We start from the raw sequence: 15,302 nt of genomic DNA on the forward strand, positions 1-15,302 counted from the left end.
TGAAACGGATTCGAGCTATTTTTAAATTTTCCGAGCTGCTAGTCTAGTGTAAGGAATGAATATCCTAACTTTTTTTCTCCGTACCAATTTATACGCACTATTTCTTATTTTAGTACCTATTACTATGTTATTGTTTTTTTTTAATTTCCATGAAAACAATGTACAGATTTCGACATGAAGGACAAATATAGGGTTTTCTATATACTAAGGAACTGTTTCCTAAAATATAGAACGAGTGTTCACTGTGGCAATAATGGAGGATCAAATTATATTTTATTATCACATAAGTCATAAAGAAACCGCCAATGAAACATTTTCATCCGATAGTTCCGGGTTCGATCCCGGTAAGGACACAATATATTTAATATTTATGTGATTTTCCCAAAGCCTGGGTGTTGTGATTGTTTCACTTCTATTACTAAAAATATACTACAATCATTTGGTTTTTATTCCTGTTTCAATGTTAAAAAGAATGTACCGTGCTTTGGGGGGAATAGAGACGGGTTTGATACTTTGAGACAGTGGTGTTAGTTAATTAAGATGATTTTTGTAAACATCATTAATTTAATATTTGTTTCTAATGCCCTTCTACTTGATTCTGCTAAAAAATGGTGTTTACTGTAAGGTTTTAAATTTAATAAATTATTTTGTCTCTTATCTCTATTTACCCAGCTTCGGGGTGAATTGATGACGAGAGGGGGGTGATAAGAGACGAGAGGGGGAGGGTGATTAGAGACAAATGGAGTGAGTAGGGAATTAATGAATTTGTTGATATCAATTAAAGAGTAGATATGTAGGTACTTACATCATACTAGATTTTTATTCGATATTATCCATTGGAGACAGATTTATTTGCAAAAGAAATTGGATCGCTTGCTGCAGAATTTCTTCATTGTGTTTTGTGTAACTTTTTCCTCGAGGATCTGGCTTATAGACACGTGTCATTTTATTTAGAATAATTTGATGAAAAGTTCTGGAAAAGAATACAAAAAGAAAATTAATAAACAATCACCGTTATTTAAATATAATTTTTTCTACATATAGTGTAATCACGTCTCTATTTCCCCACCGCTCGTCTCTATTGACCCAGAATGAAGTCTCCATTAACCCCGATATATTCAGAAATTTAGACAAATGAGAAAAAAGATCCAAACATGCAACCAAAACGTTAAAATATAGTAATATGCTAATGAATGTAGGAAATGAACTTATACACAAAAAAAACAATACATTTTACATACTTTTTTGCAATTCACAGTAAAGTTATAACAGGGAAAAGAAACGTACACCAACCAGGACAATCTGTTTTGACATTCGTTTCAAGTTTAGTCTCGTTTTATCGTTAGCCAGTGTTACCATATAAAAACAAATATGGCAATATACAAAAAATAAACTCCCGATAACAAAATAACCGAGTCATACTCAGTTGTACCCATAGACTATGGTTGTACCACTTTGAAATTAAGGTATCGAAAACGTCTCTATGCCCCCCGTAGTCCCTATTCCCCACAAAGCACGTAGAATATCATTGTGATCATGCATTAACCCATTCAATTTATATTGTCTATATTTTTTTCCGAACGTGCTGGTGATCACGGAGCACACTTTGACAACCTATGGCATACACGATAATGATTCAGAGTATTGTCTCATCGTAGTTTATGTTTCGAGTTTTCTTTTCGATGAAGGTATCTTTTACAAATATTATTTTTGTGTTAAGTTAATCATAAAGATCTGCGTAATATTATTTAATATTTTTTATGTCTAATATCGTCGTTTCCCTTCCAAAATTGTATATCTGCAAAATATGCGTTTTTGACATTTTTGTTTAATTAAAACCACAAAAATCGCCTTTACACACATGCAAAATAACACAATTTTCAAAAATTGCATTTTAGTTGAAATTATGAAAACTTTTTTAAAATTGATTTTATATTTTTTTGTTTGCGGTTTTATGCTCTCCTGACTAGGGAATCCAATCCCGAGCCAAAATTCTGATCCCGTGATTTCGGTATTACAATTTGACAATCCCAGGACTGGTCCCGGGATTGGCATTTTTTTCCATTGTTAATATAATTTTTTTGTATCTACAAAAAATAACATTGATAAAATCGGTCAAAAATAAATCTAGTATAATTTATACTATTTAAGACATTTATTGTTTATATTGTATATCTACCTTCAATCTTGGAAATACATAAGTTTAATGGAGTAAATAATATTGTAATATAAATTAATAATAATGTTAATTTAATATGAGATTGCTGTTTCTGATAGTAAAGACTTAATGAATGGATTAGCGAGATTTAAAATAGTAAAGCATATAATCATGGTGTACTTATGACCTTTCCGCTTCATAAATCTATTTAGTCAGCCAAATATGAAACTGCCGTAAAACGTATGAGATCGTGGTGGAATTACTTTGTTAATAGTGCAAAGCATTGTTTTTTTCTAATCTTTCTCATTTTTATTATGAGTTTTAGAATGAGTATGAGTTTATTTCTAATGTAGTTATTTTTACTGTTATATTTTCGTTTTTATTTTATTATCCCTAAAAATTTATAAAAAAATCAATCCCGAAAGTTTCGGGATTATGTTAATCAATCCTGGGATTCATAGGTATCGAAAATAGTTCGGGATTCGGGATCCCGGGATTGGAATCCTTACTCCTGACAACTTGAGTATTTGCATATATACAATTTTGCAATGGAAACGACGGTATATTAAGTTGATCAACGTCTAAAAACTGAGTGTCCACAGTGTAGATTTGACAGTGTTTTATTGTTGTGTTGTCCAATTTGTATTATTGCATACTTGTATTAGGTTATAATTTGTTGCTTAGTATTTAAATGTCTTAACGTAATATTAGCTTGCAAGGCAAGTTAGTCTTAAGGACCTCGTATTTATTTCTTTCGATAAAATGATACAAAGTATGTATCAGAGATATAATCCCACAAAGCGCACAGTCGTAAAACGTAGGCAAGTTGGAGAAGTGTCGTAAAGTTAATGCGACGAAATCGCTTCTACTTCAACGACCTGCACTCAAATATAAATGTATACGTACTGTTATTATTTTTATGACAATTCTTCTGGGTATTTCCCATATACCTACCTACCAACCAGTACCCAAGAATCCTTAACAAATAATTGAAGCTTGGAACATAAAAACGTTGTTTCCCGAAAATATTGAATTGTGGACTTGTCGCTTTTTGTAATTAGACGCCTCAATTAATGACTATTTACAACGTTTTTCTTAGCTCGTATTTTTATTTGTCCCGTGGTTCTTTGTCCGGTACAAATCTTGCAATTGATTTTTAACTAACTTCCCGAGCTAGACATTTAAAACTTTTACAATATATCAGAACACGATGCCAATGCATTTTTTTTATACTTTTAAGTAGAATTGAATTCATTTTCAATTAATTCTGTTTTGTATGAAAAGTTATTTCGACACCATTATTGGTTGCAAGGGGTCTGGGGTCCTAGCAACTAAATTATTAATATATACGTGCGTTACTATGGAAATCAATATGACATGTCAAGTACAAATTTTTTTGATCGTTTATGCTAGTCAAGTCAAGTTTATATGGTTCAACAGAAAATTTAAAAACGTTGTATATAAAAAGATCTTTTTATCTTGTAATTATTTTACTTACTTTTACCTTGGAACGAAAATATTTTTAAATAATACCCAAGTACCATTAGTGCAGATAAACATAAGTTTGTTTATTAATATGTTATTATCACCATCAGCTTGAATATATCTACTGCTGCATGAAGTCCTCTCCAAGCTGATTCCACTTCTCTCGGTCAGTGCGTTACGTTGCTACGTACTTTCGTATAACTTAACCACTTCATCGATCCAGTGGCCTCTCGGTCTACTTAGCGAAGTTTTGTAACTCTTAGCTACCACTGGATGACTAGTGTCCCTTCTTCTAGCTATGTGTCCTGCCAATTTCCATTTGAGGTTTTTAGCGAACTCTATTACCTACATCGCAAACCCTTCTCTGTTTTCTTATCCAATCATTCCGCTTTTTGTCCTTTCGCGTCATGCCTAACATGCATCTCTCCATACCACGCTGTGCTGTTTCTTGATCTCTCTTTTACTTAGGGTCTATGTTTCCCACGAATACTTATGTGTTTACGGGAAGTACACACTGGTTGAACACCTTGCGCTATATTCACAGTGGGAGGTCATTTTGAATACATTATTCAGGCGGCCAAAGCAATATTATATAATATATGGCCTAATAGGTTAAATAAGTGGCTAACATCCTTTTTTGAGTAAAAACAAAAATCTGTTAATGCAAAATGATTGGAAATGAACATAATATATATATATAATATATATATATATGATTTAAACCACCCCCATAATAGTAAAGTCTTACGATCGTGAACATAATATTATTTTGTATGAAAATCTACGACACTATCTAGCGTTAAGTTATCAAATCAGTACGTGTTACCATAGTTCTAGTTAAACTGCCTGAACGAAAGAAATCGAATAATATCAAAATTTAATTAAATCTGACTTTTGTGTTTTTTTTTTTTGGTTTCATGTGGTGACTTTCGGTCCTTGCAGGATAGCACCACAAATCGCATATCACGAAAGTTAAATTAATGTTTTTGCGAGCAATATCAGCTACTGGTGATAGTATTCATATGGGTACCTACAGGTGAAAAAGAAGTATATGACCACGGCCATTTTTTTTAAATCAGAATGGACATATTGACAACTCTGCAATTTTCGTGAAACTTTCTTTTTCACGATAACATGTGAAACATAATATTATGAAGATTTCATAAATTAATTCTCGATAATAATTACATATCAGTTTTCAAATGATAATCTGCGATGTTCTTATCGGTTAATGCTCCTCTCTAAAATTAATGTTAATGATTAATGTAACCGGAATATTATGTTTAGAAACGTTAGAAACATACTTATTTTAGCCATCGCTGTCTTGCGTGCAAAGTTCCTGTGTGAAAGTATACGTGTTTGCACATGCACGTGCTAATGCGAATGTAAATTTTAACAGTTCAACTGTATTACTTAAATTACCCTACCCTCTCGCAGCATATGCCATTAACGAAACTTCTTAATCTTACCCTATTAGCAACTCCCTTAATTTTATGTCGAGTTTTGCACGAACCTTGACATTTCCTCTACGTAACGCGGCGCTATCTAGAGCCGAAGATCTTTTATTATTTTAGCGGTTATCCACTTAATACAGCCGCAATTAGCGCACGCGCCTACTTTTAATTGTGCGAGACACGCCACTGTTCTGTACGTGAGGTTTTTAATCAAAAATTTATTAGGTAGGTACCTTCCTTGCAAGACAATTTTCAAAATGACAAAAAACGCTCCGAGAAGAAAGTGTCTGGATGAATTTAGTAAAAACAATCTACTTACTATAATGTATCGCAACAATATTTTTTATCTTACGTAGACATAAATACATTTTCTTACTTGTCGGGAGACCTTATGACTTAGATTATTTGACTGTACGGCAGCCTTCTGTATGACTTTGCCTTGCCTGAGACATATAAGGGATGTAGTCGTTACTTACTTTGTTCCAACTACACCCGTTATTCGTTTGATATCTGAAGGTTGCTCGTGTGTGTGTTCGGGTAGAGTTGAATAATACAGGAGTTGGTGTTTTATATCGTTTATATTATGGCGCACATCAATTTGTTTGTTATTCGACGGCAAATAACATTGGGTGTTATATTATCTTATATTGCTAAGTTTTAACATGAATCTTTTAACTTGACAACTCAGCGAAGGACTGGAGCGTCCTTATAACCTCTACAAAAGAACGAGGTCTCTAGACAACTGCCAGTTTCTTATTTCTGCGTCGCCGCTGTCTATGCGACAGTTGTAGAGTTGGGTAAAACCTCTACAGAGACCTTTTCTTTGTCATCTCTGATCTCCGACCTAATCAAATATCTCAAGTTTTTCCATATTCGTCTGTTTCACCGTATTGTTTCAGCATAAGCCTCCAGCACCACATTTCAAAGACATCTATCCTCAGTTGTTCTCTTGCGTTTACCATTCAACTCTTGGATACGTATTTACACATTGGGATGACAAAATATCTTACTATATGCATCTTAATTGCTTTGATATCGTTTTTGATTTCACAATTTGGTTCAAATTTCGGCATAGTTGTTATTTAATTGCAATTCTCATTATTACGTACTGTAGTATAATATTCACAAGTATGTACCTTTTACTTAATTACTTATTCAATCGGGTGCTCCAGACCTTGCAGGTCCATGGCCGGCTGCATAACTATCATCTAGGAATCTCAATCTCGAGCTCCTTCTCTCATAGTCACACTCAGCGTCTCTGGGTCTCTCTTGTCGTTATTGGCGGCCCAGGGGTTCCTTCACAAACTTTATGGATAACTCTAGCTAGATCCTACGCACTTTACAACGTGATCGGCCCATCCGCGTCTTTGCGCCCTCAACATATTGATAATATGTTACTTAATTGTTTGCTTAGCTCAGCATTCATACGGATACGCCACCTTTGGTTTTCTTCAGCCGGTCCAAGTATTCTTCAGACAATTCTGTTTTCGATAACTTGGTCCTCCTCTCTATATTTCACACCCATACAGAGCGATTGATTTTACGGTCACGTTGTATAACCGGAATATTGTCTTATTGGACTGTAGTTTGGCCCTGACGCTGCATTTCCACTCTTTAGTCTGCTGGCCTGCTGGCGAGTTGGACGTTCATATTGTACTTTTGATATATGTGTTGGTTATCAAGTACTTATAACCAGCGACGATTTCGAATGTTGAGTTACCCACCAAAATAGTTATAGGTATCTTCGGAGAGTTTTATTTTCAAATACTTGTAGGTATAGCTTTTTCTTGTTTCTCAAATCAGTTACCATTGTTTATAATCCTATAATATATCAAGCTATTGTTTTAATAAACATCATAATAAACTGGCATTTTATACCGGAAAATATTAAATCTATTGTCTGATTCTGATTATTTAAACAATAATTCTAAATGATAAAAATATAGTTAAACTTTATATAATTCTTGTATGATAATTAATGTAGGTAGACAAATTTTGTGCGCGAAATTAAATTGGTTTTCAATTTTTACAAAATTAAATCAAAACAATATATCACATAAACACGCGACATTTCCAACTGTTTTCATTAGACCACACAGCAAAAACTATCCCCGAAAATTGGTGTTGGGAAAACAAATACACTCTGATTTATCATAATGTAGCGACCCGGAGAGCAGAAAAGGGTATGGAAACTATAAATTTCGCAGACGCCAAGTCCAGCTTTGTACGACGCCGTGTAAACAGTATTTAATGCAGGCAACTGAGGTTGAAACAAAGGCCTCTTTGTTAGAAGTTACATTTACAGTAAGTTTTCGAACATGGTGTGGCGAATCGAATCAGTGGTTTCTTAAAAATATACCTCTTATAACATTCTGTTTTCCTGCTGAGTAATGTTGTCGACTGCAATACATTCCATATATTCTGTTCCATAATAATTATAACAATTTTTACTAATTTATTTTTGTTATAGAGTTGGTTTACTACCAATGTACACTACGTCAATTAACAAATATTCAATTTTCTAAAATGTCAACACAACGAGAGTTATAAAAATAATAAAATATTAGACACACTTAATTGCCCCCAATTTACCTAAAATTTATTTCACATTGATTTAATCCAGGTTCTTGCTAATAAAGCCGTCGTATCAGCTGGTCGCGTTTTACACAACTGCCGTTAAATAATCATATTAGATATATATATTTGAACCAGTAACGTCAATTCTCGTGTATTTTTTTTTTCAAATTTTATATTTATTTTACATATAATTAACATCACAATAATTTCAAAGCGTTCACGATATGACATAAAGGATAATTCTTCTCAATATCTAAAGCGGTAGGTATACCAAACTGTCTAGTTGCTTTAAATTAGATAACTAATTCTACATGTTATGGGCGAACACATTGTCAATTTTTTCGTTCATTCACAATCACACAAAAAATGCTGCATTCTTCTATATACTATTAATATCGAGTTTCATAACAAAATTTAACAAATCGATAGACAATTCTCTCTTTTTATCACTACAACAAGCCGTAAAGCCCAATGACAGTAGTGTAATAATACTAAGTGAAACAATTGAAACACCCAAGGTGCAGAACCAACCTGCCACTGGAAATGCCAATTGGGAGGGCGATAACTATATTCAACGAAATTGCTTCGGGTGTTGATATATTCCACCTACGTGAGGATGAGTATAGGTGGACGTTGTTTTATATATTCTTAAAATAGGGTCTGCTTATCTCATCCAGTTAACTTCCTTGTACCTATCTAATTTATATTTTTTGTGTTTTCACATTTCTACTGTTTAATAACATACTATCTATCTCTTTTTTTATGTACCTAATACTGTTTGATATTTCTTTGTTTCTAAATGTCATGTTGTGAACTTCTTAAACTTATAATTTGTAATGTCCACAATATGTTAAAAATAAATAAATTCAAGTACAAACGCCCAGGCTATATATATTGTGACCTCACCGGAATCGACCCGGGGCCTACGGATGAAAGATCAATGCCTTACACACAGGACTACGACGGTCAATTTTTGTGGTTTTTTTTTATTATACACATTCATATATACTAAAAAATGTCAGTCAAGAATGAACAGAGAAAAAAAATTAACAAAAGATTCTTTATCTAGGGCTGGTTTTCGTATATACTTGTTTAAACAAAGCCGACTTAATATTCAGGCCGCGGCACGAAATTTTAAATTTCGATCATAGTGCCAATTATTTATTATTCTTCAAATACAATATGGTAAACTGTTTGTTGAAATGATTGTTGTAAAATGGTAATACGTAAATTAATATATACGACATATAGGTACCTACACTCGTACTTTTTATTAATCTACTGCGAACAGGTTACTGTTTTACATTCAAATTTAAGCAATAACTAGCATTATCATCGGAACTCGCCATTTAGTGCCGCGGGCTGACTATAGATGGCAGTGTTGCTTAAATTATTAATTATTATTTATAAATCTATCAATAATATCTAACAGTTAGAGTTAGACCAATGTTTATGCGTATTTTTTTCATTTAAATCTAATGTCATTAACCCGTAGCATAGTAGTTATTTGCTTTTTTCTATCAACAAAAACATGTTCATTTTCCATCCGACTTAGCAATGTTGTCATAACGTTTTACGGCTTGTAAAATGTTCCCTTTGAAGGCTTACACAATGTTCACAGACGTAGTATGTCTAATAACGTTTTCTCTGTGCTTAAAGTTTTTTTTGTTTCCTTCTTTCAGATCTCCTCATTGAAATGCTGGGAGTGCTGGCGAGCTACAGCATCACAGTCAAAGAGCTCAAGCTTCTTTTCGGAGCTATGAAAGCTTCTAATGGAAAATGGGTAAGAAAAAAAACTATTTCACTTATGTTTCGTGGAATCTATTAAGTATCTTTATAAATACATTGTACTTTTCAGTCAGATTAAATACTGTTTTGTAGTATACTTGATAATACTATTTTGTAGTACTTATACTTATTGACCGTGTCCGGTTCTTATAAGATTATATGGGCCTCCACAAAGTGAAGGTTTGTATTAACACATTTTTTTACGATTAATGGATGTTGGCCACTAGCCCAACCTATTAGGTCCATACTCTGACTGAAAACACAAATTAAATATCAATATATTGTGTATTTGCCACACCCCGGATTGGAATATAGGATCCACGACTACACCACACTGAGCTACATATTTGTACTGAATGTAAATGAGTTTTGGTTTAACATAAACATTTTGGGTCGAAATCCCGAAGGCCGAAATCCCGAATAGCCGAAATCCCGAAAGCCGAAAACCCGAATACCGAAATCCCGAACGCTGAAATCCCGAATGGCCGAAATCCCGAAAAATAAAAAAATAAATGCAAACATCAATAAATGCGCAATTTTCACAAGAGAGACAAAACCCCATTTTTGTGGAAATATTAATTATATTATAATTCAAGATACGTGTTAAGATTGCGCAATTTTTGCAGGAGAGACAAAAACCCATTTGTTCTACAAAAAAATGGGTTTTTCTCCATATTGCAAAAATTGCGCAATTCAGGATTGCGCAAATATTGATGTTTGTATTTTTTATTTTTCGTTTTTTTATATTTCCACAGAAAATGGGTTTTTGTCTCTCTTATTAAAATTGCGCAATTCATAGTTGCGCAATTATTGGTGTTTGTATTTTTTTGTTTTTCGGGATTTCGGCCTTCGGGATTCCGGCCATTCGGGATTCCGGCCATTCGGGATTTCAGCATTCGAGATTTCGGCATTCGGGATTTCGGCTTTCGGGATTTCGGCCTTCGGGATTTCGTCCGGCACCCAAACATAGACCCCTCCAAACCAATTCGCCTCACCACACTATACTCGGTGTACTACGTTTAGATGTTAAGCTGCAACTGTTTTTGACGCCAGGTAATATCTCAGGAGCACATACCCAAGATTGAGGTCGCACGCACTCATGTATATTTTGACTGGGTTGGCTGTCATTTATTCTAACGGAAAGTGCATATGGAAGAGAGAAGCACGGTTAACTAACAAAAATATATTATACAAAACATAGCTAAAACTGAAGAGATCTTCACGTCCGCATTTTTAAAGCTATAAAGTTGGTGTTTGTGGCGACCAAGTCGGACCGCTCGATCGACCGAACATCTGGATGGTCTGGATGACTCGCGTCTCTTCATTTTCTATACACATTCTCGAGCTGATGAAGGATTGTCAGAGGATGTGATTTGCATCCTGTATTTTTGGATTCATTTGAATTACGCCATCTCCATCCGTCACTTTTACTCATATTTGCATTCTTTGTTTGGACCTCGTGAATGCGGTTTGTGATTCGAATCATTCCGCTGTTAGCCTACACTTTCCTACATTCAACTTCGACTAAAATCGTTAACGAAAATCTATCCTTTTATGAATTGTTCAGAATAATTGAGGCCGAAAAGAGTCAGGAGAGCTCTTTGAAGCAGGATGAACAACACACGGTGATGGCCCAATACATCAATCATTGCATTGAATCGTTTTAAAAGTTGTTATCTCCACTTTTGGCATGAATTGAGTTAGCAATGCTTTCAACGTATAAAGCTCTACAAATGGGCAATTATCTAATATATAAAAATTAATATTTGTGTGTTTGTGTGTTTGTTTGTTCGTATTTAATGCGCAGCCATACCGTTCATCCGATTGCGATAAAACTTTGTAAACTTATTGCTTGTACTTGCGGGAAGAGTATAGGCTATACTAATATATAAAAATGAATGTCTGTCTGTCTGTGTGTCTGTCCCGTATGCGTTCCCATACCATTCATCCGATTGCAATGAAATTTTGGTAAGTTGTTGTGCGCAAGCCCGCGAAGGTTTTTGAATTAGTACAACCATCTTCTTCTTCTTCTATTCGTATGCGTTCCTATACCATTAATCCGATTGCAATGAAACTTTGGTGAGTTGTCATGCGCATGCCCACGAAGGTTTCTGAATTAGAAAATCATCTTCTTCTACTATTCGTATGCGTTCCTATACCATTCATCCGATTGCGATGAAACTTTTGTCAGTTGTGTGCGGTTTCTAAATTATTATTATATAACATACAAAGTTTGTTGTTTGTTTGTTCCATCCAATTTAGATTTTTTTTTACTACATATTTATAACATTAATAACGTTTTCATATTTTGGATTCGATTTTAATTTAGTGTTCTTATGTTTGACCTTTACTCCTATTATAATTATTTTCATATTGCCATATTGTATTACACAGATATTTTAATATTAAAGAAATAATTACCTCTTATTATTTTTCAAATATCTAAGATAAATATAACCACGAAGCGACCCCGTGCGAAGCCGGGTACTTCAGCTAGTTATATTTAAAAAATCTTCAAAATTATTGAAAAATTATACTAATTTTCTAATATTGTTAAAATTATTGTTTAAAACAAAATGTGTTAACTCCATTATAACCAATTACAATACCAAGAAATGTTGTCATTTGTCATGTGACCTAAGTTTCCTTAATCCAGCAAATGTATGATATTTAAACAGCAAAACGTTTAAGTTTTTAAAATCGTTAATTTTTAATGATTTTTTTAAACCTCTAAACTTTTTTTATGTACGTTTCGATTTACAACATTAAATTCTTTTCATTTCGCAGTAGCTACAGAAATTTTATCGTTTTTTCTCAAAACTATAAAATTATACATTGCTTAAAATGTCTTTTGAAATTATAGAACTCAATTCATCCTTTACTGAATCGATATATACATATGCAGTGATATATAAAGTGGCGTGCGGTGACTGTATTTAGTGAACATTCTGTCAAATAAATACATATTACCTACTTTATTTTTGTCTTCTTGGGCCACTAAAGGTTGTGTCACTGACCGAATCTTAAAACAAGCTTTAAGTTTTACGCTTTTGATATGTTTTTCTTTCTTCTACCAAATTCCACAATAATTACGTAATATTATTGTTATATACATATTTTTTGAGCATGCTCCGCACCACGGCGTCTATGAACCGCACGCCACTGATAGGTATATAATATATATCGTAACAATGCTTTCATATATACTTTTATTATACTCTGATATGATTTCGTAATATTATTCAAAAACGGTTGCAAATATATCGGTACTCGAATAATAGGTACCTCTTGAATAATATAACAAATGCGGACCCTTGGGTATCGATAAAATAAATTCCCACTAAAGATCGCTCCCGCAAACCCGTTTTCGAAAGTCTCTTCATTCTCAGAATAATATATCGCAATGTAACTTTCACTCTGTATGTATTAACTTATTCCCTTTTCGCATATGTAGGTAGGGTAGATAGGCGTAGAAAATCAGAACTCACGAGTAGCGTAGGAAATTTAGTCTAACACGAGACATTTTCGAGTGTTGTAGAAAATTGTGATGTAAAAGTTTTTCTACATATGTACCTATTCGAAAGTCAGTCTACATAAGTATATTCATACATTTGAAACCAAACTTTATTATATGAAAATAATTTTGTGTAAAATCATTACGTTTGAAAAGAGTCAAAAGAACATTGATTTTATGACAGTTTTGTGTGGGAACACCTATTTACCAATTCAGAAGCGTTAATTCCACACGTGCTTTTTCTCATTCATGTAGTTAATTTGGTTATATTCAAGTAGGTATATTTTTAAAAGACCTATCCCTATTTTCCTTCCCCTCCCAGATATATACAAGAAGGAAAACATGAATGAGTTGAATCAGTAAATTATACACAGAAACTAATGAGTTCCCAAACAATGTACTTAGTTCAAAACGCACCTTTTTTGACTTTTCCAAAAAGTAGTCATTTTAGACATGTAGGTATATTCCTTTTCCTTTCACACACAGAATTGTTCATTCAAAATATGCAATAATTAATATTGTGACAAATACTCAATGTAATTATTATCTACTGGAGCATCATGGATGCTTAACCTTTTTCTAATCACGATCCCCTTTAATAATGCCTGCAATCTGCGACTGGGGAAGGGGGAGCACATTAGTATAAGTAAAGTTTAGTTAAGCATTAGTAAAGGATCAGATGAAGAAAACACATTTAAATCAATCATAAAAAATAGTAACTATAATGCCGCTATGCTGTGTATCAATGCGCCACATTTATATTAATTTTCTTTTAAGATTTTTTAATAATACACCCTATCACTCTCCAGCATCGGAGCATATAGCAAGCATACGCTCACACCACTTCCCTCAGTTCACGCTTCTTGTCATTGTACTACTTGTAGATGTCTCCACTCTAGGCAAGATCCATATTATTCCAATCGTATCGATTCAATTAGCCTCTTACAGCGGTCCTCCATGTAGCAAAAGTATGCGCCATGTGCTTATGATCAAGTAGCATTACTTTTGTTTTAGTAGGCACTCATTCTACATATAGTTCAACTATTGTCCTACTTCAGAAAGAGCATACTGCACGACGGTAAATAAAAACTACGATTATGTTTAAAACGTGGCGATTTACATCTTCTATTTCTCTCACTCGTGTGGCAGGTGGTGAGATGGATCATGCCATATTGTTAATTGTAAAACGACTTTTACTTCAGCCGGTTTCTAAAATAAACACGGCAATGATTAATATTCCACCTTCAAAGTCTTAAATAAATGGTATCATTACCTATAATAAAACAGAATTGTTACATTTTCCTATGAGTCTAAGGTATGGTCGACCAAAATGCATATCGCTATCGACGCGTTAGACATGCCTGATATCATAGACTATAGATACATCTAGACGCCACCCGTTGCATTGCTAAAGCGTCAATTACATTGAGCTACTTTACGAGCTGTTTGTTGGCGAATTTAATAGCGGGCGATTCAGCTACTGCGATTATGATGATGACACACAAATTTTCTATCCAGCGACTATTTTGACAGAACGTAGTTCTTTTTTTTACCGGGAGGTTGCTACTGCGCTCTACTGCGCAGACGCAGTAGGCCCACACGCCAGCGTGTAGCTTGTAAAGTTGACCGGCTTTCAACTTTTCTCGGTAGAGTGTTTACAATCTGTTTATTAGCTTGTTCGATGATTACACTGGGCGACTTTACAGGCAGATTGTAAATTCGCCAACAAACAGCTCGTAAAGTAGCTCAATGTAATTGACGCTTGAATGAAGCCGCGTGCCGTGCGTTTGGTTTGTGGGCGAGCGAACGCATTCTTCTATATATGTTCGAGACCATAGACCATTTCGCTAGTGCTCGCTCAAAGTGCTCGCACTAGACGCTCAGAATTAAAATATAATTTTCTATTTTTTTTACTTTATATAGTATTTTTAAGCGGTCAAAATGCAACCATTAGGTAAAGATATCTATAATTTAAGTTATTTTAAAGAAAAATTAGGTCACTGATATTAAAATATATAATAATATACAAATAAATTATCACGAACTTGTACCATCTTCTTGCTTATCAGTACGGCTACCATATTTTAATACAACACACAGAACCATCTTTTCTACTTAATTAACTAAAAATATTTACCACTGACTTTATGTTTAACACAAAAAATAGCAATTTTAGCAACACGGTTATCGATGCTTAGTTATGCAATAAGCTAAGATTTGCCGGCTACACCGTAGCAAACCATCTCCCAGGTCTAGCGCGTGTCGCAGAGATTATAAGGGTACCGAATACTTTTTCACTCGCACTTATACATCATTTTTGTTCAGG

The 15,302-nt window shown here is 33.9% G+C and overlaps 1 protein-coding gene across 4 annotated transcripts in view; it reads left to right on the forward strand.

Annotated features, from left to right (window-relative positions):
- rg (A kinase anchor protein rugose) overlaps window positions 1-15,302 on the forward strand; it is a 684,927-nt gene that overhangs the window by 185,616 nt on the left and 484,009 nt on the right. For all 4 annotated transcript variants that reach the window (XM_085960838.1, XM_085960839.1, XM_085960840.1 and 1 more), the window contains exon 3: window positions 9,357-9,457. In XM_085960838.1, coding sequence (XP_085816964.1) covers window positions 9,357-9,457 — 101 coding nt within the window. The remainder of the gene's footprint in view (window positions 1-9,356; window positions 9,458-15,302) is intronic.

The sequence above is a fragment of the Rhyacophila brunnea genome, unplaced genomic scaffold (assembly GCF_057557595.1).
Source record: "Rhyacophila brunnea isolate RB1 unplaced genomic scaffold, BYU_Rbru_1.0 scaffold_12, whole genome shotgun sequence".
Taxonomy (NCBI): Eukaryota; Metazoa; Arthropoda; class Insecta; order Trichoptera; family Rhyacophilidae; genus Rhyacophila; species Rhyacophila brunnea.